Source organism: Chironomus tepperi, unplaced genomic scaffold (genome assembly GCF_022539635.2).
Source record: "Chironomus tepperi strain 1889 unplaced genomic scaffold, CSIRO-AGI_Ctep_v1 contig_395, whole genome shotgun sequence".
Lineage (NCBI taxonomy): Eukaryota > Metazoa > Arthropoda > Insecta > Diptera > Chironomidae > Chironomus > Chironomus tepperi.
In genome coordinates, this window is record NW_027226517.1 from 521,140 (window position 1) to 548,018 (window position 26,879).

A 26,879-nucleotide genomic window follows, 5' to 3' on the forward strand; every position below is an offset into this window, starting at 1 on the left:
TACATAGAGTTTGAAGGTCATTTGGACTCGTCCTAGTCTGTGTAAGAAGAGAATGTAATTTGAATCTTAAAATACTTTCGATGATCAAACACTAATCTGATTCACAAGACACTTAAATTGAATTTTCTAAATTATGACTCAAATTATTGAAACTTAATATTCCCAAAAACCATCCAACAACCACTCATTTCAGCAATAATTGTCACTAATAAACCAAATATTGTAAAATGCATCCAAAACTGAATTAAACTTACTATTAACAAAAATCATAAATTCTCCAAAATCACCAAATTGCTCTCTAATCTTGAAATATTAGATTTTTGCCTAATGGACACACGTAAATAATAAACGAAATCATTGACAAATGAATTGTCGCAGCAGGTGTTACAGATAATGATGCAATCTAGATGAGTCAGTCGAATAAAATCTCATTAAGTGTTAACGATACGTGCTATTGTCATCATGATGCTCAAATTCATCAATTTTATTGATTTCTATTCAATTCTAGAGTTCTTTATGCTGAATTTGAATGAAAAATCTTAATATAGAGCTGTAAAACAATAAGGTATGATGATACAAAATAGAAACAGTTGTTAATCCCGAGCTGCATAAGTTAAGAAGGCTTTACCATGGAGCTTTAAAGGCTCTGATGTCAAATGGCAGCCATATGAATGTCAAATGGAGACGGCTACAATTTGATGTTGATAAAAGAGCTTTAACAAAGCCCTAAAAGCTCCAAATTGAAGTCTTCCTAATTTGTATAACCCGGATTTTTGAATTATAATGAACTTAAAATAGTTTCTTATCAATATTTGTCAGACTAGTCCTGAAATGTGCATATTTGTGAATTACAATGCAGTCACTATCGTTCCTAATTAATCATTACATGGTATGTACAAATTCCAACAGCATATTGTTGTGTTGCTGATAGCAATATTATATCAAAGGCAACAATAATTCAAGGATTAAAATGTATAATCCAGTGTTGTTCGAACTGCGTGATGCGGTACATTAGAGTGTCGGTGATTTATTTGTTGATGCTTAACTGCATGCATTGTGGGGTTTCGGTCGAGGTTTATCACTAAGGTGTCTCTTCTTTTTCCTAAACTGGGACGTACGTGGGTCAGTTGACTTAAGAATAGAACGTCTAACGTCGGTTCTATCCTTCAAGAACTTCTGCCAATTCAAAATGTTAAGGAACCTAGCATCCTTATTCTACACATCCAATCCAGGATGTAGATGTCTAAGGATGCGATCTAAGGAGTGCCATATCACATAAAAGATTGACCAACACTGCAATAATCAATTGTCCATTTTAGTCAAACTACATAATCAATCACAAGCAGCAACAATAGTCTCAATGCAACAAATATTTCAATATCTAAATGAGACATAAATACAATACACGAATTATAGATCAATTCTATTTGTTATTCGACTTCTGGGTGATATACTTCATGGAAAATATTTTGTGTCATAATTTAAAGCACATGCTGTTTTATTAGCAATTTTCGTGTGATTTTATCAGACATTTATCTCAAACTAATAATGTTATCATGTTTCTATACTTTTTTGAGTAGGTAAGCATGCCTATGAATACACATATTGTTGCCTTATGAATTACTGTTTTTTAAATCTATTGTCTAACTATTCATAAGCCTGTATTGATCATGTAAGCATCTTCACAAAGGTATTTTACCTCGTTTTTCTTAACTTGCTTTCTTCTCTGTCTGTCTTTCTGTCTTGGTCAAATCTTGCGATCGATTTTTCGACCACTTCTACTGCTCCAATCGAGCTGAAATTTTTTATGTACGTGTATTCTCGATGACAATGCAATATTCAAGCATTAGTTAATCACAATATTGCTTAGTTATACTATAATTAATTTTGAAAATTTTCAGTGCTTACGTATTACGTACGTATTTTGTCTTACGTTTTTCTCTCTCTAAAATTTGAAATGATTAAAATTCCAATATCGATGATGCTTAGTTGTATGCATAAATAAGCGATTTATGATGGTTAAAGTGCATAAATACAATTCATTACACGATAAGCAATAATATAATTAATTAATTAATTATAGCATTAATTAATGTAATTTAAGAGAATTGGAAATAATATTTCCCAAAAGGTCATTTTCTCACGGACATCCATGGAAGAAATTTGAATTTTAAAAAACCGTTAGACAGTAAAAGTTGTACAGAATCTATACTAAAACATGATTAATGTATCAGTAAATAAATTTATATGTTGAACATAAGCTTTAATGCTACTGTAACATAAATAAATAGTTCCTACGTTTAAAAATAATTCAACCGTTAAATTTTGAACAGACTTTTGAGTTTAAATTAAGCGTGGGATTAAAATTAATCTGAAGATGCTAGGCGAAGCTTTGTCTATATGTCTAGCTTAAGTCTTCAAATTTATGCTAATCAAAGTTTGACCTATCGCTCTAGCTAATTCCAAAAAAGCATTGAAATAGTTTACTGTATGATGAATAATAAATTTACTAATTAATTAAGGTTGAATTTCATAGACTGTAAAAAAATAAGCTCAAGCCCGACTCTAACGTGATCTATGTAAGTCGGGCGAGCGAAGCTCAAGTTCGACTCTAACGTGATCTGTAAAAGTCGGGCGAGCGAAGCTCAAGTCCGACTCTAACGTGATCTGTAAAAGTCGGGCGAGCGAAGCTCAAGTCCAACTCTAACGTGATCTACGCAAGTCGGGCGAGCGAAGCTCAAGCCCGACTCTAACGTGATCTGTATAAGTCGGGCGAGCGAAGCTCAAGCCCGACTCTAACGTGATCTATGTAAGTCGGGCGAGCGAAGCTCAAGCCCGACTCTAACGTGATCTATGTAAATCGGGCGAGCGAAGCTCAAGTCCGACTCTAACGTGATCTGTAAAAGTCGGGCGAGCGAAGCTCAAGCCCGACTCTAACGTGATCTATGTAAGTCGGGCGAGCGAAGCTCAAGTCCGACTCTAACGTGATCTATGTAAGTCGGGCGAGCGAAGCTCAAGTCCGACTCTAACGTGATCTGTAAAAGTCGGGCGAGCGAAGCTCAAGCCCGACTCTAACGTGATCTATGTAAGTCGGGCGAGCGAAGCTCAAGTCCGACTCTAACGTGATCTGTATAAGTCGGGCGAGCGAAGCTCAAGCCCGACTCTAACGTGATCTATGTAAGTCGGGCGAGCGAAGCTCAAGTCCGACTCTAACGTGATCTGTAAAAGTCGGGCGAGCGAAGCTCAAGCCCGACTCTAACGTGATCTACGTAAGTCGGGCGAGCGAAGCTCAAGTCCGACTCTAACGTGATCTGTAAAAGTCGGGCGAGCGAAGCTCAAGTCCGACTCTAACGTGATCTGTAAAAGTCGGGCGAGCGAAGCTCAAGCCCGACTCTAACGTGATCTGTAAAAGTCGGGCGAGCGAAGCTCAAGCCCGACTCTAACGTGATCTACGTAAGTCGGGCGAGCGAAGCTCAAGTCCGACTCTAACGTGATCTGTAAAAGTCGGGCGAGCGAAGCTCAAGCCCGACTCTAACGTGATCTGTAAAAGTCGGGCGAGCGAAGCTCAAGCCCGACTCTAACGTGATCTACGTAAGTCGGGCGAGCGAAGCTCAAGTCCGACTCTAACGTGATCTGTAAAAGTCGGGCGAGCGAAGCTCAAGCCCGACTCTAACGTGATCTGTAAAAGTCGGGCGAGCGAAGCTCAAGTCCGATTCTAACGTGATCTATGTAAGTCAGGCTTGAATTTCGTCCAACTTGATATAAGGAGCGTGATTCAACAATTGTATTTATGATATACCATGCTACATATTAGCTTACTATAATTTTGAATAAAATAATATTTTGACTAAAAAGTTGAAAATAAAATACTTTATAAAAAAAAACTTTTTAAAAAAACCTCGTTTTTCGCGTAGACTAAAAAATAAAAAATAACTTTTACTTTGTGCTGTAGAGAAATTGGTTTCAAAGTTGAGACCACACATGAATTACAAGCATGCACCTTGACCTTATCGTATAGTTCTACATCTCAAAACGAGGGCGTAAAGCTTTTGTGAAGCAAGTTCTGATAACAGGCGCCCTCGTTTTGAGATGTAGAACTATACGATAAGGTCAAGGTGCATGCTTGTAATTCATGTGTGGTCTCAACTTTGAAACCAATTTCTCTACAGCACAAAGTAAAAGTTATTTTTTATTTTTTAGTCTACGCGAAAAACGAGGTTTTTTTAAAAAGTTTTTTTTTATAAATTATTTTTTGGTTTCTAATTAAATAAAACAATGCCTTTGTAAAGGCGACAATACTGATCATTGCCGATATGTTTTAATTACTTGAAATATTACATGGTGAAGACAAAAGGCAGAATTGGACACTTATGAATAATGGGGAATGTGTGATTTTAGATTCAATTACGTATGCTCATGTAAAAAATAATTGTAGGAAGGTTGCATGTTGTTGAGTTTAGAATAGGACAAAGTCTGTGACTTTATGGAGCATTTTTCTGCGATTTTTGAAAGAATTCTATGACATTGTTTGACCATAAATAAAAGTTTGCAAACTTCGGGATTTGCTGCTTACTTGCTTATCTTCCACAATTTTTCAACTCCCGTTGATCGTCTCTTTTACAGGTTGCTACCTTGTCATAGTCGGTGAAGTGTATCAAAACAATGGGAAGAAGGTATTTTTTAACATTATGAGTCAGTGATGGTTAGGTTCAATCATATGCATTGTGGAGTACATCTTGGTGATTAGGCTTGACTGAGATCGCATTTCGTGGCATTTCCAAACATTTACGGCACATATGAGGGCCTGCAAGTAGAAATGAGATGTAAGCATTTTGACTTCTTTGAGCTATATTTCTTATATCTTACAATATTAATATAACATATTATATATTTTCGGAAAGGTCTTAAGTTGTACTATCCAAAAAAAATTAACTATAGTTTTACATAACATCCAGGGTTTTAGCATGAGTGCTTTGAATGTGATGAAAACCATACTTTTTCAGTGGAACTTTTCATTCAGTTCCAACTATGTAAAAAATATTCTTTTGAGGTTTTTAGATGCACAAAGCAACGAATAAAATCGCAATGTAAAGAAATTTTGAAATTAACTCTGGAGTTCTGAAATATGAATTTTTCAACTCTGTCTACTTTTATATGGGGTTTTCACTAAAACAGCCATAACTTTTCACTGGAAGCATATTTTCAAATGATTTAAACATCGTTTAATAGCTATTTTGAAGCATAATTTTGTTAGTATAAAACTTTTTTGGTTGCATAAAATTTAAATTTTTAGAAGCCGTTAAACCACTTTTTCATGTTTTTCACTGAAAATTATCTTAAAATTCATTTTTCTTGATTTTTGACTTCTAAGATAAGTTTTAAATACTGTAATACTCATAATAAATCTATAAACTTATTTCAGAAGTCAAAAATCAAGAAAAATGAATTTTAAGATAATTTTCAGTGAAAAACATGAAAAAGTGGTTTAACGGCTTCTAAAAATTTAAATTTTATGCAACCAAAAAAGTTTTATACTAACAAAATTATGCTTCAAAATAGCTATTAAACGATGTTTAAATCATTTGAAAATATGCTTCCAGTGAAAAGTTATGGCTGTTTTAGTGAAAACCCCATATAAAAGTAGACAGAGTTGAAAAATTCATATTTCAGAACTCCAGAGTTAATTTCAAAATTTCTTTACATTGCGATTTTATTCGTTGCTTTGTGCATCTAAAAACCTCAAAAGAATATTTTTTACATAGTTGGAACTGAATGAAAAGTTCCACTGAAAAAGTATGGTTTTCATCACATTCAAAGCACTCATGCTCCAACCCTGGATGTTATGTAAAACTATAGTTAATTTTTTTTGGATAGTACAACTTAAGACCTTTCCGAAAATATATAATATGTTATATTAATATTGTAAGATATAAGAAATATAGCTCAAAGAAGTCAAAATGCTTACATCTCATTTCTACTTGCAGGCCCTCATATGTTGCCCACAAGGCCATACAGAAGGCCAAGTGATGCCTCAGTTCTTAAAGTAACAATTGCAGACTTTGTGACAAGAGATCGCGAGGAAGACCAAAGAATTCCTGGATTGAATATGTTGAAAAGGACACTTGAGTCCTTAATATCCCGAACTGACAAAAGGATTCGAAGGATTGAGCTTTCTTTAGACATTCCCTACACGCGTCAATGGGCCCTCGTGCGTCCCAGTAAAGGAAGTATGTATGTAAGATTGCCCACGACTGACTTAAACAATGAAAAGGTATATCTACACTTTTTTGGAATGGAAGTTATGTAACAAATTAAAGAGGAAAGTGGGTCTAATAATTCATTTTGAATAACGTAATAAGCTAACGGCACTCAGTCAACCCTACAAAAATTCATAACATTTCTAGTGTCACAGCCTCGTCTCTATACCTCAGACTTAAAAACTCAATTGAACATGACAACTAATCTTTAATATACGACCGCATCACGGTAGATTCTAAGCTTAGTTCTTCTCATTGTAAGCATACATTCAGTTCTTGTCTCTAACAGCAAAACAACAGAAAAATTCCATTTAATTATAAAACCCCACCAACAGGTAGGTAGGATACAAGAAGATGAATCAACACAAAAATACCAGATTGAAAAAAATTATTTTTAAAAAAAAATGTCATCGAAAAAAAATTAATTAAAAATTCACAAAAAAAGCCAGAATGCTCCCATTTAAGAAATATCAACGCAGCAGCTTTATATTATATACCAAATGATCAGATATTCTTTCATAAAGAAGAAGCTTGACAATTTGTTGTGATTTTTTATATTCTCTATTCCAACGACAGACAAACCCAAAACGTGTGACTTAATCAATAAAGCTTTTTTTGTCAATTCCGATTGTCACCTAAAATAGAAACCAATCAGTTTGGAAGCTTGACTACAAACTATACAGCTTTCTTCTAATTTTATGGCATTATTAAGATTGATGGCTTTATCAGGTAAACAACAAAACAGATATGATGATGTTAATATGTGGGTAAATGTCTCACTGGCTATTAATATACATAAAGATAACAAAGAATAAGATCTCGTCCATTGCAAGCCTTTTGGTCTTCATTTTTTGGGCCACAAAATTTCTTTAAAATACATAATATTTCTTGTTTTTAACACTTAAACTGAAACATTGTTATCGTTTATTATATAAAGATGCTGTATTAAATCGGAAATAATCATTCGGTCGACAGTCGTTCTACTGCAAACAACACAATAAAAAGATCTGCCTTTTTTTGTGTGTTTATCTAATAAAGGGAAATCAATAATAAAAATGGTAATTTGATATTGAGAATATTTGATGCAGTCATTAAAGCATGTGACATATTTGATTCATCAATAGAAAATTATCATCATAGCATTCGCTCTCATTGCCGCTGTCTCGTGTGATGTCTCACATGTTGAACAAGGTGATGGATGGTTCAAGGATGAAACTGGATATCATTACACCTTACCAGAAACAAGATTCACAGAAGAAGTTGCTGATGAGCCAGCACCTGTTGTAAATGACTTTGTACCAGAGCCAGTTGCAGTTGATGATGCTCCAGCTTTTGTTCCTGAACCAGCTTTCGTACCTGAACCTGCTTTCGTTCCAGAAGCAACAGCACCTGGAGTAAGTGGATTGATCGGTATTTTTGATAAGTTTTAGGGAGTTTTTGGAGAGTCTATACGTTTTCAGTCAATAAATCATCAATATGGTGCTGAACATCATTCTATAAGCATTTAAACAAAGACAGAAGCTGCATAGGAGCCAAATTGATGATTTTTAAAGTTTATTCCAATGATCTATTTGACTAACAGACAGTTTTATCATTCAGGATAGTCAATAACCCAAATGTCTCTTTCCTTTCCATCCACAGTGCCCCAACGGAGGATCCGGACCATACTGTTGCATCAATGGCTCAGACAGTGAAGATTGCGGCCTCACAGACCAAGAGCAAGTCTACGAAATCATTGAATACATTGACGTACCAATTGATATTGAACATTTGAGAGACTACCTCCCACCAGCAGCTGACGCCAAAAAGAAGAGACAATTGCCAGTTCGTAGACAAGTCCGTAAAGTATATCGTCGTTTCGTACGCAGACACTAAATGATTATAAAGACAAACACAAACATCTCGAAATATGAAGAAGAACTTTTTTATCAGACACATTGAAAATTGAATAACATCCAAAATCTATGGCAGCATTAAGCATCAATCAGGATTGGTATTCGATAATATTTTATACGTATATATACTTTTCATGTACACATGTATTTTATATAGTTATTTAATAAATCGCTTAGTTTCGTTCTAAGATAACACAAAAAAAAAATTCTGGATATGCTTCTGCATTTTTATTCCAAATTTCTTGTTTGTGTGACTGGATATAAGAAGAAAACCTTAATACCAATCAAATTAACCCGCTTAGAATTAAAACCCGAACAGTTCCTGATATAAATCTAACATCTCATTAGTCATCCTCATGTTTGCGGATTTTGATGATTTTTGTTTTAAAAACAAAACGACGTAAGACCTAAAAACACACACATCCAGTTCCAACAAATGACTATAATTCTAGTTTTATTACTTGCGAATATTATCAGCATTAATATCTTCATTTCTGACTCAATATACATTTTAAATGGATTAGTGAGGATTATCGCAATTTTAGATGATTAGTAATGACAACTTTACCTTGTTTTATGGATGATTGACCACAATTGGCTACGATATTTGATTGTTATAAGCTCATTGAACAAACTTACATGTTGATGGACTTTATCAATAATTGGATGTGGAATGAGAGCATTAAAATGGATTTAGAAATGAAATTGGAAATGTTAAATTGATTAATAATTTATTGGACAATATTGGTTTGATTGACATAAGCAGCTTTAGATAATTTCAGTTTATTTATCCGGATCAGATATTATTGGGAAGTTTATTTTCTGTTTTATAGAGTTAGTTGTGACAAAATGTTAGCTTATATTGGCTTAAACAATCATAGTTTAATCTTTTGATAGATAAGGAGTTGTAAGGAACTTAAGGCTATCTAGAAGTAGGGTAGGGTGAGGGGGGTGATTACTCAGGTGGCAGGCAAAGTTAGACACTTTTCTAATTTGTGATGACTTTTCGTCACTTTTGTTTTTTTTCTTGTCAATTTTCTCTTAATTTGCCGGTCCGCTTTGTTTGTGTAGAAATTAGGTCGGTAAATCGATCCAAAGTCTGGCAATCGGTCGGCGTGACTCTGGCATGGTGTTGAAATCAAACGGAGATTCAAACCAAATACTTATGTAAGTCAGAGCCTCACTAAGCTTATCCCGGATTCTAGATCGATTTATCAATTTGTCTCATTCAGACCACCTATCAATATCCATAAATGCCACACGTCATTTGAGAACTAACCCAAAGAAACTGGAGCATTTTTAAATGGAATTACTCTATTTATCTTAATTTATTCCTTCTTAAATGTCATAATGACTGCTTTGCTTTTTATTACTTGATGGATTAAATCAAGAATTTTGTGGCATTCTTATCTTTGATCTTGAATCTACATAAATGCAATAAAAGATTTTTAAAGTAAGAAAAATACTATAAACAGAGTGGTGATTATTTGATGGAAGATAGTTCTGCAACGTCTTGCAAAAGAGATTTTGAGTGAATTATCAGAAATACCTTTGGTGCAAACTAGCGCCCAAGTGTACAACTTGACATAATGTCTAGTTAATAACCAGACCTAAGGTCGACTAATGACATATTTTACGGAACGTTACGAAGAAAATGTCATTGATCAATCTTAGGTCTAGTTATTAACAAGACATCATGTCAAATTTTCCACTAGAAGTGTAATCGAGATGATACTTAAGAAGCTCGGAATGATGTTGCAATTCAAAACGAAGCATTGGCTATGATTTTACCAAAATATCATCATATTTTGTCAATCAGTTCTTAAATTTCGTCAATATTTCAATGATTTCATGTCAAATTGCAGCATTTCAAATGTTGGCAAAAAGTTCAATTCAGTTTGTAGTAAATCAGGGAAAAAAGCTAACATTTTTAGAGGAAGATGATATGGAATATATCGTAAAAATTTCGGGAGATTTTGGAATTTTTCTCCTGAAAAATCCTAGCAAATTGGAGATTTTTTTTTCCCAAAAAGTGGAAATGTGGGCGAAATACGCAAAAATTTATCATTCACAAAAATCATCCTTATCGAATCCCATCAATAAAGAAACTTTTTTTTACAACTATTTGAATACTTGCTTTTTTGAAAGTGCTTTATGGAAGGTTGATGTAAGCTCTGTCTTGATCTGGCACATGAGTCGTATTAAAAAACAAAGTTTAAGATCTAGCAGTGTTTGTCGACAGAACAATGACCTTAATTCATTATACAGTCTACATATGTGACCATACCAGCTCACAACGCACTAAGCTTGTTCTTTTAATAAGAACATAATTTATGAGAATCTAAACTAAACAATTGTCTATCAAATTTTTCAATTCAATAGACCAAAATCTTCAATAATACTCAGCCTAAAAATAGCAAATCTATGAATTAAAACATTTACAATAACCAATTAATAACTGCTAATTAAACCCTTCCATTATATTCCAAAATTAGCCAATGTTAAGAACTTCATAAAAAAGGTTCAAAAAACTACAATCGTAACACCTTTGAGGAGCCATATAAGATCATTAGAATTCTATTCTAACACCTGAGCTATAAGATTCTCAAAAGAACCAAAAATTGAAAAATTATTTCCTCTCATAAACAGAAGAAAATTTTTTTAGGGAACGTCCATAGAAATGATGGCAATCATGTTCGCGTGTATCAATTCATCTTCATGTCTCTTGCTATTATCTTTTTGAATATTCACAGTGACTAATTTTGCGATGACATCATTGGAACATCGTGTGAATCGAGACTTAAGGTGCACACACGCAGTAAATGAGAAATGTTAATCCAAAGCTTAAATGACTGTCATTAAAATTGACAAAATGATTTTTTTAGTCTCTTTCTTGTTCGTACGACTGTTAATAATGATGGAACTAGAATGAATATCAATGAGATTCTAAAAAGATTTTTTTAAATTTATTGCCCACATTTAAAATCAAATAAAAAGCTATAAAATGTCCAAAACTGCTCCAAAATATCAATCAAGACATCTGTTTATTACTTCCCATACCTTTCGCTTTCAAAAGACGCGATGATGATGATGAAGACAAAGATTTTTAAGATATAAATCCACTTGTTAAGGTGTTTCTGTTGATATTCGACGACAAAATATTTGATTTTATTTTTGACATTTTCATTTTGATACAATTTGCTTTTTTTTATTATTATTGGCATTATTTTATAATCAGATTTTAGAATTTATAGTCATAAATAAGGCATCTAATAAAAATTGATACAGTTCTCATCGCTAAATATCAAGAAGAATGTGATGATCAGTGATGTAATATCTGGAGTAATTTCATTTGGGATAGTTTTGGAAAACGCGACTTTTATTACAGATGAGTCTCATATGGATGAATTTGTCAGTTTTTATCATTTTAATAGAAGAACCTCCGTCAGCAAAGAAATGTAGAAATGATTACAAACATGTCGTCATCTGAATTGCGAGGACGCGAATTCAATTACCGCAAATATAGTAAAATTTCTAATCTATAAACTCCAAAATACCACCAAAACTTCTCGGCATGATCTCTTTAGATGTCCCTAATCAAGACTCAATCTTTAGATATCCAGATTGACATGATTTTTGATTTAGTTTATCCAAAGAGCTGAGATTTTTGAAAGTTTCCCAGCTTGATCGGGTAATAATTCAATTAATTTTAATGTCTAACGTTACCTAAGCTAGCTCTTTCACTTCACAAGATCACACCTTCTAAACCCTTAGCAGTTATTCTTAAAGAATATTCAGCGACACACAACTATGTCATTATAACATGCTAAATGAATCTCAGATATGTAGCTTCAATACCCTAACAGGCAATGAGCATGATCAGATGCGATATTTGTGATGATGAAACTGAGTTTTGATCACGATAAATTTTCATCATCACTCCATACATTATTTGATGACGGTACGGTACCGACGCGATCGCGCTTTTGTGATTATGATCACTGATCATGATCATTATTGCGTCTGATTACGATCATAACTTGTATGCAAGTGCAAACTTGCATGCAATTTTTTCACTTTCATAGTCACTGATCGTAATCAGACGCAATAATGATCATGATCAGTGAATGCAATCACTGAGCGTGATCAGTGATCATGATCACTTCGGGTTAGTGATCATGAAAAAACAAAAAAATTAATTAAGTTAACCAATTTTTTTTTTTGGTGTTAGCTGAATTTTTTAAGTATTTTTTTGTATGTGTGTTAGTAGAAATTATTAATTTTTTTTTTTTGAAAATTTTAAACTTAGAATTTTTTTTTCGGTCACCCATCTTATAGCTGCGTTGCTCAACTTTCGAGATCTCACGTTTTTCCTTGAAGCCACCATCTGTAAATATATAATAATAAAAATATGGCAAAAGACATATTTAAATTATTATATATTTAATGATGCAAATTTCAGGGAGGAATGCTACTTTATCACTTCGGATACCATTCGGGTTTTATTAGATAACTTAATTAACTTTTTTTTCTTTTCGTACTCACTGATCATGATCAGTGAACATAATCATGTGATTTTGAAAAAAATAGGGTTCGAAAAAATTAGTGATTACATGTGCAAGCATACATATGCATAGGGATGTATACAAATTAAAATTAGTGATTCCTTAAAAACCATTATTCAGTCAAATAAAGCAAAATTCACGGAAAAATGGATTTATTAAGGTTTTTCATTCTAATTTGAGAAAAATGATGCAAAACCTTACATTTTATAAGGTTTTCTTTTTAACTTCAGAAAATTAAGGCAGAAAATCAATTTTTGAAGGGTTTTCTTACAAGCATAGGAAAATCGATATCAAAAATGTATTTTCAATCGTTTTTCATCCTAATGAAAATCTTGCGAAAATCTTTGCAAAAATTCACATTTTTTCAAGTTTTTTTTATGATAGTTCCTTGAAAATGACTCAAATCTTTCTGGATCTTGCTTTAATGTCTTTCTGGATCTTGCATGACCTTACTGGATCTTGTTACTTGATCGGGAAATTATTTTTTACCTTACTGAATCTTGTTTTTAGTCCGCGGACATGACTTTGAACTTTCTGGATCTTTTTTTAGTCACTTAAACGAACTAAAAACAAGATCCAGTCAGGTCAAAGTCATTTTTACAAACAAAACTCCAGATCCAGTAAGATCAAAGTCATTTCCACGAACTAAAATCAAGATCCTGTAAGGTCAAAATCACTTTAACGATTAAATAACAAGATCCAGTAAGGTCAAAATTACTTCCACGAACTAAAACCAAGATCCAGTAGAATCTAAGTAGCTTTTACGATCAAATACCAAGATCCAGTAAGGTCAAAGTCACCTTTACGATCTAAAACCAAGATCCAGTAAGGTCAAATTCACTTCCACGAACTAAAATCAAGATCCAGTAATGTAAAAGTTACTTTCCCGATTAAATAACAAGATCCAGTAAGGCCAAGTAATCCTGATTGAAGTGATCATGCTCAGAACACATTTGATTATGTTCATTGATTACAATCAGTGAACATGGTCATATGACTTTGAAAAATTTCGAAAAATTTTGGAAGTGATTATGCTCTGATTACGCTCACTAATTACAATCAGTGAACATGATCAAATATCACGATCATTGATTACAATCAGTGATTATGATAATTTGAAAATAAAAATTTCCAGTAGTGATTATGATAAGGTCACATCTGATTGCGCTCATTGATCGCGATCAGTGAACATGCTCAGATATTTTTGGAGTGATCGTACTCAGATGACTTCTGATTACGCTCAGTGACTATGTTCAGTGATTATGATACGGTGATGATGAAATTTTTTCAGAGCGATCACGATCAGATACGATAATGATTGTGATCACAAGCTGTGATCATGAAAAAACACTTTGTGATTGTAATGTGATTGCAATCACAAACTAGTGATCATGATCATTGTCTGTTAGGGATACACTATAAGCACTCAAAACTTTTATAATTTTAAATTTTTTAAATATCATCAGGCTTGGGATAAAGACAGACTCGTGTGCCATCATTAAGAGGGTATTGATCACAATTGACTACTTAGTATGCCCAGCAAAGCAAGTAAGTAGCTAACCAAAACTCAAATAAAATCTAAAACAATATCATCTAAATTTTCCCCAAGGACTTTCTTCTAGAACGATATGTCCAAAAACCAAAACAGTTGCTAAAATCTCTGTTCATCAAGTGACATTTGAGATTAATGACCATAAAATTTTGTTCATCAAATAAGCACAAATGTAGTCATCACCAGTATTAATAACGTTATCTGCAAAGCGTCTCATCTTCTACTCAATAGATGAATTTTAAATGACGAATCTGTATCAATTAAGTAGCGCGTAAATATCTTGCTGTGCGTTTTATGGCTGTTACACTCCTAAAAATCATCTTTTTCGATTTTGAATAAATTTTGTGTGTGACTTATTTAAGTAAGGCAAAGAAGTGACATAAATTGCGGAAAATATGAGAAATTGGGAATCTGAGCAGAAGAGTGTTTGCGGTAGGGTACCTCTACTTAGCACTTACTTCCATGGCTGGGACACACGTGGGCCCATTGCAGCGTAAAAGACGGTTCTACCCTTCGAGAACTTCTAGGAATCCAATCTAGGATTTTTTTGGGATTTCTCATTTTGGGGAATTCTAGGGCACCGTGAAGGCTAACTTACTTACTTTTCTAGCCATACAAATCAATTGAGATCCATGGCCTACCTCAGATGGCACCTTAGACTGATTTTATCGCTGGCTTCCATCTGCCAATTACTAATACCAAGTACAATATTGCTGAAGATTCCCTACGCGCGGATATGGGCCCTGGTGCGTCGCAGCCAAGGAAGTATGTAATTGCAATACTGTCACTATTGACAGCTTCCTTCCAAGCACCGTGAAGGCTGATTTTGACTAATTTTTACGGTCGGCTTGAGCCGCTCGGGTCGAATATTTAACAAAAACTAAATATATCCGTCAAAACACGAGCAAGCCTTCTATGTGGACATGTCAAATAAATTCCAATCACAATATACCTTCCAAATAGCCCGTGTAAAATATAAATGACTCTAATTCTTACTCATGAAGATGAAATTGAAAGTTCTGAAGGAATTTTCGATCTCGATTTGTGGATCTTTATGGATTATTTTTATATGCTTAAGACCACACCCGTTACACATCTTCAGAACTCTTATTTTTGAAAGATATGAATATTTTATTAATTTTAATTAAGTCTCATTCATCATCATTGTTTCCATTTTCATTTTTTATGCTTGTAAGCGGATCAAAATAAAAATTAATGAGCTGCTGAAAAATTAATTTTCATAATTTTTTTGTTGATTATTAATTTTGATGACTCATGGACCATAACTGAAATATAGCTCATAAATTAGATATCGAGCCCTAAAATTCAGATTTTTGGGAAGTAAAATAAATTTTCATGGGAATTTTATTTAAAATCATCATTTTGATGCCAAAAACGAGACATTTTGGTAGCGACCGAGATTCAAAGCCTTGTTATGACTGACAACGATTGTAGGCTCGATGGGAAATCAATGATATTCAATATATTCTAATTTTGACTTTTACAGACATTCCTGATGCGAAATAAACATCTAAACGTTTATTGCATGTCCAGTCCGTAAAGAGATGATATCAATTCCATATCAATTTACTTATGACAGCTGTGTTGTTGTTCTATACGTCTGAGACCAAACTACAAAGTTTGTTTGTGCGTGATTTTTTTTTTTTTTTTACGAAGTTATGAGTAAGGAAGTGATTGGGACTTAATTAAATGATTTATGTGTGGTATTCTTTTATAATTAGATTTGGTAGAACAAGACAAGCAGATTGCGTATTGTGTATGGTAGGAATTGAGATGTGATTTGTATTGGTGGATAAATCAGAATTTGGGATTTATGAGACTGAAAGGGTTAAGTCCGTTTTGTGAGGTTTTTGGAATTTTAACAGCTTACTAACTTATTTACTTACTTACTTACTTCACTGACAGTATTGCTCAATTCTGATCAATGGCCTCTTTGGATGCCGCTTGAAACTGGCCCTACCGCTTTCTCCTCTTTGCCAATTGCCAATACCAAATACTACATTATATCTATCTACAGCTTCCGGTAATGGATTTTTTGGTCATCCTCGTGAGCTTTTGCCTTCTTCAACAGCCTTAACAGGGACTGAATTTTGCCCCAAACAGCACAATATGATTGCTAGGTTCATGCTCCATCGTCGTATTAACGATAAGACACAAAGTAGTCTTGACAACATCGTGACGACTGATTTCCACTCATTTGTGCGTTGTCCCAATGTCAGCAGCACTCAAGCGTAAGGCCCGATTTTGTCAAATCTGTTCTAATCAGTGAGTCGAAGTGACTCGGTGGCGGAATGGTTTAGTACTTCGGTACATAATTATTGCAAGTTCTTTTTCGAATCATATGTAATGGAAACGCGGCTCACAGCCTCCCTTTGAAGGCTACAGGCAGTAATGTCATCAAAGAAGTGGTTCGTTGAACAACTTTTCCGCGAAATGACAAATTATTGGAATTTTTGACCCTATCCAAGTGAATTTCCTCATCATTTCCAACAAATCCAAAGCTTTCTCGAAATATTCTCAGCATTAGAATCAAAGAATAGCCCAGAAAATCCAACAACAATTAATTTGTAATACAAATTAGGTCCCATGTGCGATTTAGCAAAAGATTTATCACCCTTTATCCATTTTATAGCTCATATATTAAATACATCAAACCATCAAAAAAGCTCTTTTAACAATCAATAAAAAAATTTGCTCCATTTATTCTCGACTCTACGCATTTTATTTGACATTTCATTCCAATTCTTGATTTATTAGAACTTTTTTTTCGTCAAAATTGAAATTTGTCGTAAATTCTCAATGATTTAATGGCTCTTATGGGTCTGAATAAATGCTGAATGGGGATAATAAATCTCAAATAAAAATGAGAAATTTTACGACATTGTAAAATGTTTTACGGGAAAGAAAATCAACACGTGATATTTTTCAAGGTCCATAAGGTGAAAGAATCTCATTTCGAAAAAGTTGATGATTTCTTTCGTCCACAAGAGATATCAATTGAACAATGTTCTCTTGTTTATTGCCTATCATCCTACATATTATGTGTTTTATTCTGGAGTGTCAGGGGTGTATTCAGGGTAAAGGTACCCAATGATGAGACCGAGACTAATACCAAGACCAAGACCAAGACCAGACCAAGACCGAGACCGAGACCAAGACCAAGACCAAGACCAAGACCGAGACCGAGACCGAGACCGAGACCGAGACCGAGAACGATACCGAGACTTAGACTAAGACTTAGACTGAGACTGAGACTGGGACTGAGACTGAGACTGAGACTGAGACTAAGACCAAGACCAAGACCAAGACCAAGACCAAGACCAAGACCGAGACTGAGACTACTGAGACTGAGGCTGAGACCGAAACCGACACAGTGATTAATCTATCCGGTTATTGGGATTATAGGAAGGGATCAATCCCCTCCTCTTTTTCCAAAAATTCTTAATTTTTACTATAATTTTTCGAAGCAAAAATCCATAAACTCCATTCAACTTTGGCTACACCCCTGTAAAGAATCAATACGACACAACAAGAATCAACCAGAAAAATCTCATTTTTTCGGCATTTTACAATCAAAATCATCTGGAAGTGATTTTTTTTGAAAAATATAAAATAAATTTATTAGTGAATCAATTTATTAATAAAAAAAATTTCCATATTTATTATGGCAAATTAAGAATAAAAGGCAATTTTTTAATTAATTAAGAAGCTCTTTTCAGAAGTCGACCGTCGTGCGTTAAGAATAATTTAGTCATCGCCTTAATTTGCTGCTTAGTTTGTTGTTGTTGTTTTTGTTATCCAAATCAGATGATATGTATGACGTAAGCCCGAAACGCACAAGTTGGTTTATCGATCCGAAATTGGGACTAGGCTGGCGTGACTCTGGCATGGTGCCGGAATTTGAATAAAAAACCGGTACCGAGGTAGAATCACGCTGATCTAATTTAAACCCAATCCGGCACTAAGTTAGAGTCCCTCCAGCCTGAAGCAGAATTGTCGATCGACTAACCAATTTGTGCTATTCGGGAAGTGCTGTACGGAAATAATTATGTAGGATTTTCAACACACTAAGAACTAGATTTCATACTTAATGGACTAATCAATAACATAATAGTGTATGTATGCAAATAAATTCTACTCAGTTACGATTCCTTCCTGAATCATCCATAAAAATTGCTCAACCTTTGTTGTTTGCATAAAAGTTTAGTCTATTAATTACTTTTTTTACGCAGCCAAATGCCTTTAATTTATTTTAGTCCTCAGATCGAGCACGTCCATAATTTTAATGATTTAAAGCAGAATATATTTGTGTGTTGTGTGTTAAGAAGGTCAATGAGTATTAATGTATCACATAAAAAATTGCGATAATTATGTTGTCTTGAAAGCTTTATGTGATGACAGCCTTTTGTTGCTTCTTATTTGGAGTTTGGTGCTGAAATCTAATTTTATGATTTTTGCGAATTGGCGTCATTAATCATTGACTAAGGGAATGGTTGGAAACGTAAAATAGCATTTTTGGATGTTCTTCCTCACTTTAAAGCTAGGTAACAAAATCATGGTGAGTCGAGGTGGCTCGGTGGCGGAATGGTTTAGTACTTCGGTACACCGATCTAGCGATCTTGGGTTCGAGACTCGGCATGGGAAATTTTTCACATGTCCTTTTTCGAATCATATGTAGTGGAAACGCGGCTCACAGCCTCCCTTTGAAGGCTACAGGCAGTAATGTCATCAAAGAAGTGGTTCGGATTCCACTATAAACTGTAGGTCTAGGTTTGAGCGAGAGATCTGGCGAATCCTCCCTCGTTAAACTCCCAATAGCCATGAAACGCATATAAACGCGCAGCTATGGACCTTAAGGTCTGCAAAGCTAATGTTTATTTATTTTTTTTTTTTAACAAAATCATGAACTCCAGAATGAAATTTTTGCTTTCTATCTTGCTTCTTCTTATTTACTTACTAGAACAATGCTCCGACTTGGAGTCTAAGTCACTACAAAGGGTTTTTCAGTAGATTCTATTGCTGGCTACATCACAAAACTTGTATACATTTCAGGTTTTCACATCTAATACAATTGACATTCATGCATTATCGTTCTAAATTATGTAGGAGCACCACTAAGCCTTTATCCTTTCGCCCCTGCTCCTCCCTAAACGGTAAATTATTTCCGAATGTTCCCTAATTAGACATAAAATTTATCTAAGCATAGTTAGCTATAGATTCTGTCAAAAAACCACAAATTTATCAAAAATCGAAATTTTGAATTTTAGAATTCTGCCATGGTTTGGCCATGGTATTTTATCAATTTTTGAATATGTAGGTCCTCGGCAGACTGAGTACCATTACAAGATCATCCGCGACCCTTGGATCGATATCTTAAAAGCTTGAGAACCCCTATTTTAGGCATTGATCAGTACAATTTATAAAATTCAGTATCTAAGCCTTGATTAAGATACACATCTTATCCACTATCTCATCATCACTTCAATACACTCAAACTCCTTAAATGCATGACTCACATCAATAACGTATTGCCAAAAAAAAAAAAACGAATAAACTTCTAATTGACAAAGACATTCATCATCATAAACTAGATTCCCACATAAGCTTAGAGGATTAAATTGTAGGATTAAGTAATCAAAAGATTAATGAAATTTCGATGATTTTTATGGCATGTTTAGTCATCTGATAGTAGACTAATCACAAACACCTGCTCGTAAGTCAGTAAAAAAGAAGAAAAAATTGCAAGCTGCTTGTGTATGTCATCATCTTAACAATTCAGTTAAATCATACAAGCGCGCTTGACTTGTCTACGTGCAGATTCTTCAATATGCAAACATTATCGCTTAATAAGAAGAATTGAATACACTCACGTGAATAAATAGAGCAGCAGCCGCCGCTAAAAAAAGACAAAAGTCAAATAAATTTTAATTGATTTTCAAGTCGACCTTCGATCGACTTAATTCTCAGTATTATGTTTCACATAGACAGAATATAACGGAATGAATATGCATAGCACTTCTTTGTTTCTAATCTTTTTCATGCTATTTACTTATCAAAAGATCTTGGCTCACCTATCACTATAAAGTGACTAAAATCACAGATATAAAAGATGTCTGTTATCTGAATATTCAGTCAGTCATTTGAGTTGCTTGCAATATCAATTTGTTGAATTATAGAACACATTAAGTATGGTAAGTATTGATCATTAAAGAAGCAAATAAAAATCAAGTCGTAAAATTCATTTTATTGCTGCTGTTGCCAAATATCTTCAAATTTCCCACAGAAACTAATCATTCTGACGCTTACATTGATTGGAGTTATCTCATGTGAAAGTGGATGGGTGAAAGGACCTGATGGATATCAATATCGTCAACCAAATCAACCGCTGACTTATCCAATTCAAGATGAAATTTTACCACCAATTAATCTATTAGCATTGAATGAAAATGGTCCTGAACCGTTAGAAGCCAATGATTTTGCACCATATTTCTCAAAAACATTACTTGAGGATATTGAAGCTACAACATTTGAGTATGAACTTGTTCAGAAGAAGTGATATGAAATAATTTAAACAAAATTCAACAAAATGTGATTTTTTAGGTTAATTTGATTGATTCAAGATGAATAAAATTTTTAAATTTGATATGATTTAATTTTGTTTACTAATTTGACCTTACCTTACCAGCACAATATGACGAACCGCATTCTTCACAGTAAATATTGGTCGAAATCAGCCACCACGGTGTCATCAAGGCATCTTCGTTTCTTTCTGTTAATACGACAACCTACCGATACACTAACAAATATAAAATCCTGCTCGAGTTAGTTCATCAAACTCGATCGATTCAGTATCTTTGGGTAAGCATTTTCTGATTATTTAGAGACAAGAAAGGAAAGGTTTAATTTTTTTAATAACCATAGAAAATTGTAATGTTGGCTAAAAGGAAGACACTAGCTACGTTCTTGCTTCTGGTAACAATTTGAGTAAGAAATGGCCAATTTCTTTGTTACTGACATGGTATAGTACAGAATAATAATACCTTCGAAACAAGGACCGTATGAATCCGTCTCTGGATTTCCAATGACTAAAAAAATGTAAAGTATCTAAATCTGCCAGACTTTTAATACGTCTAGTTGCTCAGTGTATCTTAAAGCATCTGATCTCTAAGGAAATGACTTAGAATTTAGTCTCAGATATACACTAGCCTTTACCATTAAGATAACATTAAGCAGTATCTTAGAACATATCAGGAGCAGCAATTCTTTGATAATTAGCTTCCGAAGTTTCGTTTTAAATCCAACACCATGGTGTCTTTGCCAGAAAATTAGACATACACAGCAATTTTATCAAATAAATCTTAGAAATGAAATTCCCAGAAATTCCATGGAATCAAAAAAAAAACTCACGAAAATCAGTAAAATCATCGACCCAAAACATTAAAAACATCAGCAGCATAAAAAACTTTCTCTCTGCATCTCCAAAAATGTTGAGTAAAAATTTTCTCTCATTTGTCCTTATTCAAGGCCATCATCATAACAACATAACATTGAAGTGAAAGAGACGGCAAGAAAACATTGCAATGCAGCTGGAAAGCAAGAGCACTTCCAATGAAACATGTGATTTTGGAATGAACATAAATCGATATAAGGAAAAGCTTTCTTCCATTTCTCTCTCTGTATTCATTTTTCTTCCTTTTTAGCCAGAAAAATTTTCCAGACTTTGAGTCAATTTTCATTATCAGATTAACATTGAATCTGACCGGTCGCATAAGAATTTTCAGTCTCGGGTCGTTGGTGATTACTTTTTATGTTCTATAAGGTGAAATTATTGAATTTTTATTTCCAAAAATAATGTTAAATTTTTATGCTTTTTGATCGGAATTACCAAAATTTATTTTTTGAGTGGAATAAGTAGGAAGTGCTCGAAAATGTTTTGAAAAAATAAGAAGACATACTTAGTGAATTTTTTATGTCTTTGAGGATGTGCGAAAAGTTAGAAGAACATACAGAATAGAAGTGAAATAAAAATATATAAAAAATCCATTAAAAATGTTTGATCTTGAATGTTAAATGTAAATAGACGGCCAGAATCTTTTTGTCTTTATCGTGTCGTGTCTATTGCCCCAAAATATACAAAAAAAATAAGAAAAAAAAAATCATAAAAATGTTGTTTTAATTGAAGCAGTTCCATTGAGTTTTGTGTATGTGTTTATGTGCTCATGTTTATGTTGATGTGCTATGCTGAAGAGAAAATATCCCAGCATCTACTGCCTCACAGCTTCACAATAAAATAAAGTTTATATTTTTTTTGTTTTGTTTTTTCGGTGAGTCAGCTATTTTGCGTATTTATTTATGTCTTCCTTACATATTCATTTAATTACACTACCTAGAATTTAATTCAGTTTTACTTTTACTACCTTATGAGATGGAAATGCTATTTCTGCTCATATGTGCTGTTTATTTGGGTAAATTATGTATCTGAAGATATCATCATATGGGAAAAGGATGGGAAATTTTGGGCAAATTATTAACTTTATTATATACTGTGTGATTTCTGCAGATTTTGTCTCTATAAAAATTGTTCTGTACTTGAAATTTTGCTAGATTTGTTAGTGACGAATTTACAGCAATATTTTAGTAAATCTACTAGATTTGACTAAGAAATTGAATAGTTTATTCATGTATAAAAACGACAAAAATCAAATGATATGGATTGCTTACGGCTCGTTCCCACAATTATAAACTACAATCCAAAAAAGTGCAAAGTTTTGAGATATTTTCCAAAAAAAAAAAAAATTAAAAATTCAAAAATTAGGATAGTTCACTTTATTGAAATCGGCCGAAAATATTTGATTTTTTAAAAATAATAAGCAGGTCCGAACAGCACAGCATATTTTCTAGAGCATAGTTACGTATTATTGTATTAACGAGAAGACACAAAGTTGCCCTTTCGGCTAATTATGAACAATTTTTGAGACAAAAATGGGATTTACTCTACCTTGTAGTTCGGTATGCTCCACTCTATTATCTAGTAACTTCTTAAATGTTCCAAAAAAGAGGATAATTTGCTTTAGTGAAATCGAATTATTTTAATTCAAAATTCTGTGCTCAAGTCTTTCAAATTAGAATTAGAATCAAGAAGTTAGTCAAATTATCAATGTGTATATATATAATGCTTAAAGGGCCCAGCCTTATGAGCTGGAGGTACTGCGATTTTAAATCTCAATGTGAAATTAAATGTATTTGCCATTATTTTTCAAAAATTCAAATTTATTTTAGAAGTGATATAAATGAAAATTTTATCTACATAATCGTGATTAAATTTAGAATCCAACAATGCGAAAAAAATGTTTGTGTTGTGACAAAAAAAAAATTTCCATTCTATTCATAGCTTGATTTTAAAAGAAAAATTGTGAGAAAAAAACTGAGCAACTCGGCTTAACATGATTTTTGTTAAAGTGGTCGCATGTTTGTTAGCTAAAAATAATTTGTGGGACAATTTTTTGATTATTTTTATATCTGTGCTCATTTGGATTGTGTCTTTGATATTATTCGAATATTATGCCTTTTTTATGAGTAGAGATTAAAAATTATTTTTTAAGTAAATAGGAAAATTTATAAAAAAAATCTAAAAATTTTAAACAACTGGAAATTTATGGGTCAACTGGGAAAGTTGACTCGATTCTAGTCTACTCCATGTAAAATTCATCTCGGTTTCTAGCTATTTTGATAATTCATAGTCGTAATAATTGTGTAATTTTACTTTAAAGTTCACCTTACTCCTAACAGGCAAAAGACTATAGATTATGGTGTGTCAGAAATTAGGATTTGAGTCAGGAATTGTGATTTGGGTCAAAAACTGGAAATTATTACAAATAAGTTAAAGTTAAAAATTAATTTGACTCATCTACTTTTATAAAATATTTCTGCATCATTTGATTATAGATGAATTAAGTCACGAATTTTCTTATTAATTGATGGTCGAATCAAGAATTCGGTTTGACACCCCTCATCCGCATTGTAAAGCTCCTTAGTATAAAGTAAAATAGACCCATTTTAAGTATTCAAAAGGAATTTACTCAAAAATTGCTGGTTAAGGTCATAGTGCTTGTAATCTGCTTCAACATTACTAAATAATTCTAAGTAAAATGTTCATTGTTCTTCAAATTTTTCGCAATACCCAACTGTAAAAGGTTTCATCGCCCGAAACAGAATTAAACATTTCCATAGAAAAAATTAACAATTTTTTAAATAATTTTTGGGTGGAAATTCTTTGACATTTTCAAACGGCGCCTGAGGTAAATGCTCGTGTATCCCTCAAAAATTTACTGATCCTTTTACCATATTTTCATATTTCCTCCAGTAAGGAAAACAGCTCAAATTTATCGTATCAGTTTCTATCTCAACAATGTTGTTTCCTTTCTCAAAATTAAACCCCAGGTTAGAGAATCCAAATAAGCAGCACAAAAAACATGTGTATTTCATTATAAATTTAAAATATAAACAAACCGTAAATTCCTTCCTCGTTGTCATCATCATCATCAACATCGAAGAGTGTAAACTTAAAAGTTCAGAATGATAAAGTTGGCTGTAAAAGTATTTTTGTATGAAAATTCTTAAAAGCACTTGACGATGGGAAAAAATTTTGTGCGAATATTATGCAAAATAGACTTCTTACTTCTTACTTTTATGCGATTCTATTCATAAAGGTGTGCTTGTGTTGATTCTAGTTCCATTCGTGTGTTGGGACAACAAAGAAGACACCAAAATCAAATTTAAAAGAAGACGAAAAAAGGTTTTTGTACTTTACAATTACTTGCGTGAGAAAGCACATAAAAGGAATTCTAAAAACCATTTTTGCTTCCTTTTCAGACAAACAGCACACGTTTGTGAAACATTTTTACTTCTATTTAGGGATGGTTTGGATTTTACGTAACAGTAAAATTGTTTTTAGACATTTTTTTGCACTTCCTTCATTTTAATGCTAGTGAACAGAATCATAAGTCCTTACATGATACCTTACTTACTTACTTACTGGAACCATGAACCGACGTGAAGTCTTACCAACTTACTTCCTTGGCGAAGGCTTATTAGGGTCTACTGCCGCATTTAGAGTACGTCAAAAGCTGGATCTGTCTTTAGATAACTTCTGCTGGTTTCTAATTCAAAGCCTTTTTGCATCGTTGCTGAAACAGTAATGTGGAAGCATTGAACCTATGATGTGGAGACCAGGTAACCACAAAAGGCTTCCAGTCTGACTTTGTTGTTGACTTCTCAACACAATTTGTACAAATTATCCATATTTGCATCCAACTGACATTTCCTTAGAACCATCCTACGCCATGTTGCTTCTAGAGCTGCAAGACGTTTTTTTCCTTGTGGTTTTTTAAACCTACACTTAAGTGACCTCACTTAGGCTTCTCATAGAGCTGGTTCTATCGATTGCTTCCGTCTGCAAATTATCGATACCAAATGCAATGCTATATCTTTTTACAGCTTTTCTCTGTGATTTCTTGGACTTTTCTAGCTCCTCTTGCCATCAACAAAATTTGACATAAAGATCTTTTATAATGGAACTTCCTCAGGTTTCCTAACAACCTATTCTATCCACCGGAGTCTGTCTACCTTAATTCTTCTCATAAGCCCACCCTTAAGCGTTACATAACTTCCAAACGCCTCCCTTTAAACAACACTGAAACCCACCTGCGCTAATCAAGGATTAACAAATTTCATTGTCATTATTCATTACGTGACGCATGAATTTTTGCGTTTCGTACGAGTTTTTATTTGATTTTTACTTCCATTTCTTTCCCTCCCGTGCAGCTTTTTATGAGAATTAAAGTAAATGTTTGATTTTAATTTCTTTGCATAACAATTGTTCCTTGATATTCAAATTTTTTTTTTCAGCCATGGCTGACTGATTGTCATTTTGAAATATGTGTTGCTATGTGGTAAGTTGTGTGGGAAGACTTAGAAATTTATTTTTTTCGGAATGTGTACTTGACATTTTAGTATGTATTATTTTATTCATACTCATGTGACCTTTTAATATGAAAATTTTATATTATTATATGATTTGATTATGGAATGTTAAGTATGTAATTTTTTAATGTTTGTTTTGGAACTGATTATTGGTTTTTTTTTGGAAAATTGTTACTGAAATTATTGAGGAACTCAACTGAGAATAATCAATATTGAAGTAATTGTAAGTTGTGAGCATTTATGCTAGCCACATGATTTCTAACTGTTGGAGCATGATTAGTCCAATTTAACATAAGTTTTGGACTAGATACATTGAATTGATGTACCTTGGATCATGCAATAGAGAAAGAATCGTCTTCATCGACAAAAGTACAAATTGTGTCAATAAGTCCGGCTGCCAACCATAAAATTGAATCAAAAACAGTCGCAACAATGCCGTTAAGGTACCTCTACGTCTTGTCATCAAGGTGGTAATGTAGAGATGTTCTTACTTACTAACTTCCTTGGCTGGGACGCATGAGGACCTATTGCCACGCGCAGGGAATGTCTAAAGACAGAGATGTCCTAGCCACTGCAAAAAACTACTCAAGAAGCACAATGCGGCTCA

General features: G+C 33.4%; 1 protein-coding gene across 1 annotated transcript; it reads left to right on the forward strand.

Annotated features, from left to right (window-relative positions):
• The first annotated feature begins 6,507 nt into the window (after positions 1-6,507).
• On the forward strand, positions 6,508-8,357 carry LOC139096594 (uncharacterized). Its single transcript, XM_070648329.1, has 4 exons — positions 6,508-6,592; positions 7,195-7,315; positions 7,382-7,651; positions 7,899-8,357. Exons 2-4 carry the CDS (start codon positions 7,313-7,315, stop codon positions 8,130-8,132), a joined length of 507 nt encoding a protein of 168 aa, XP_070504430.1. The 5' UTR covers positions 6,508-6,592; positions 7,195-7,312; the 3' UTR covers positions 8,133-8,357.
• Positions 8,358-26,879: the final 18,522 nt, after the last annotated feature.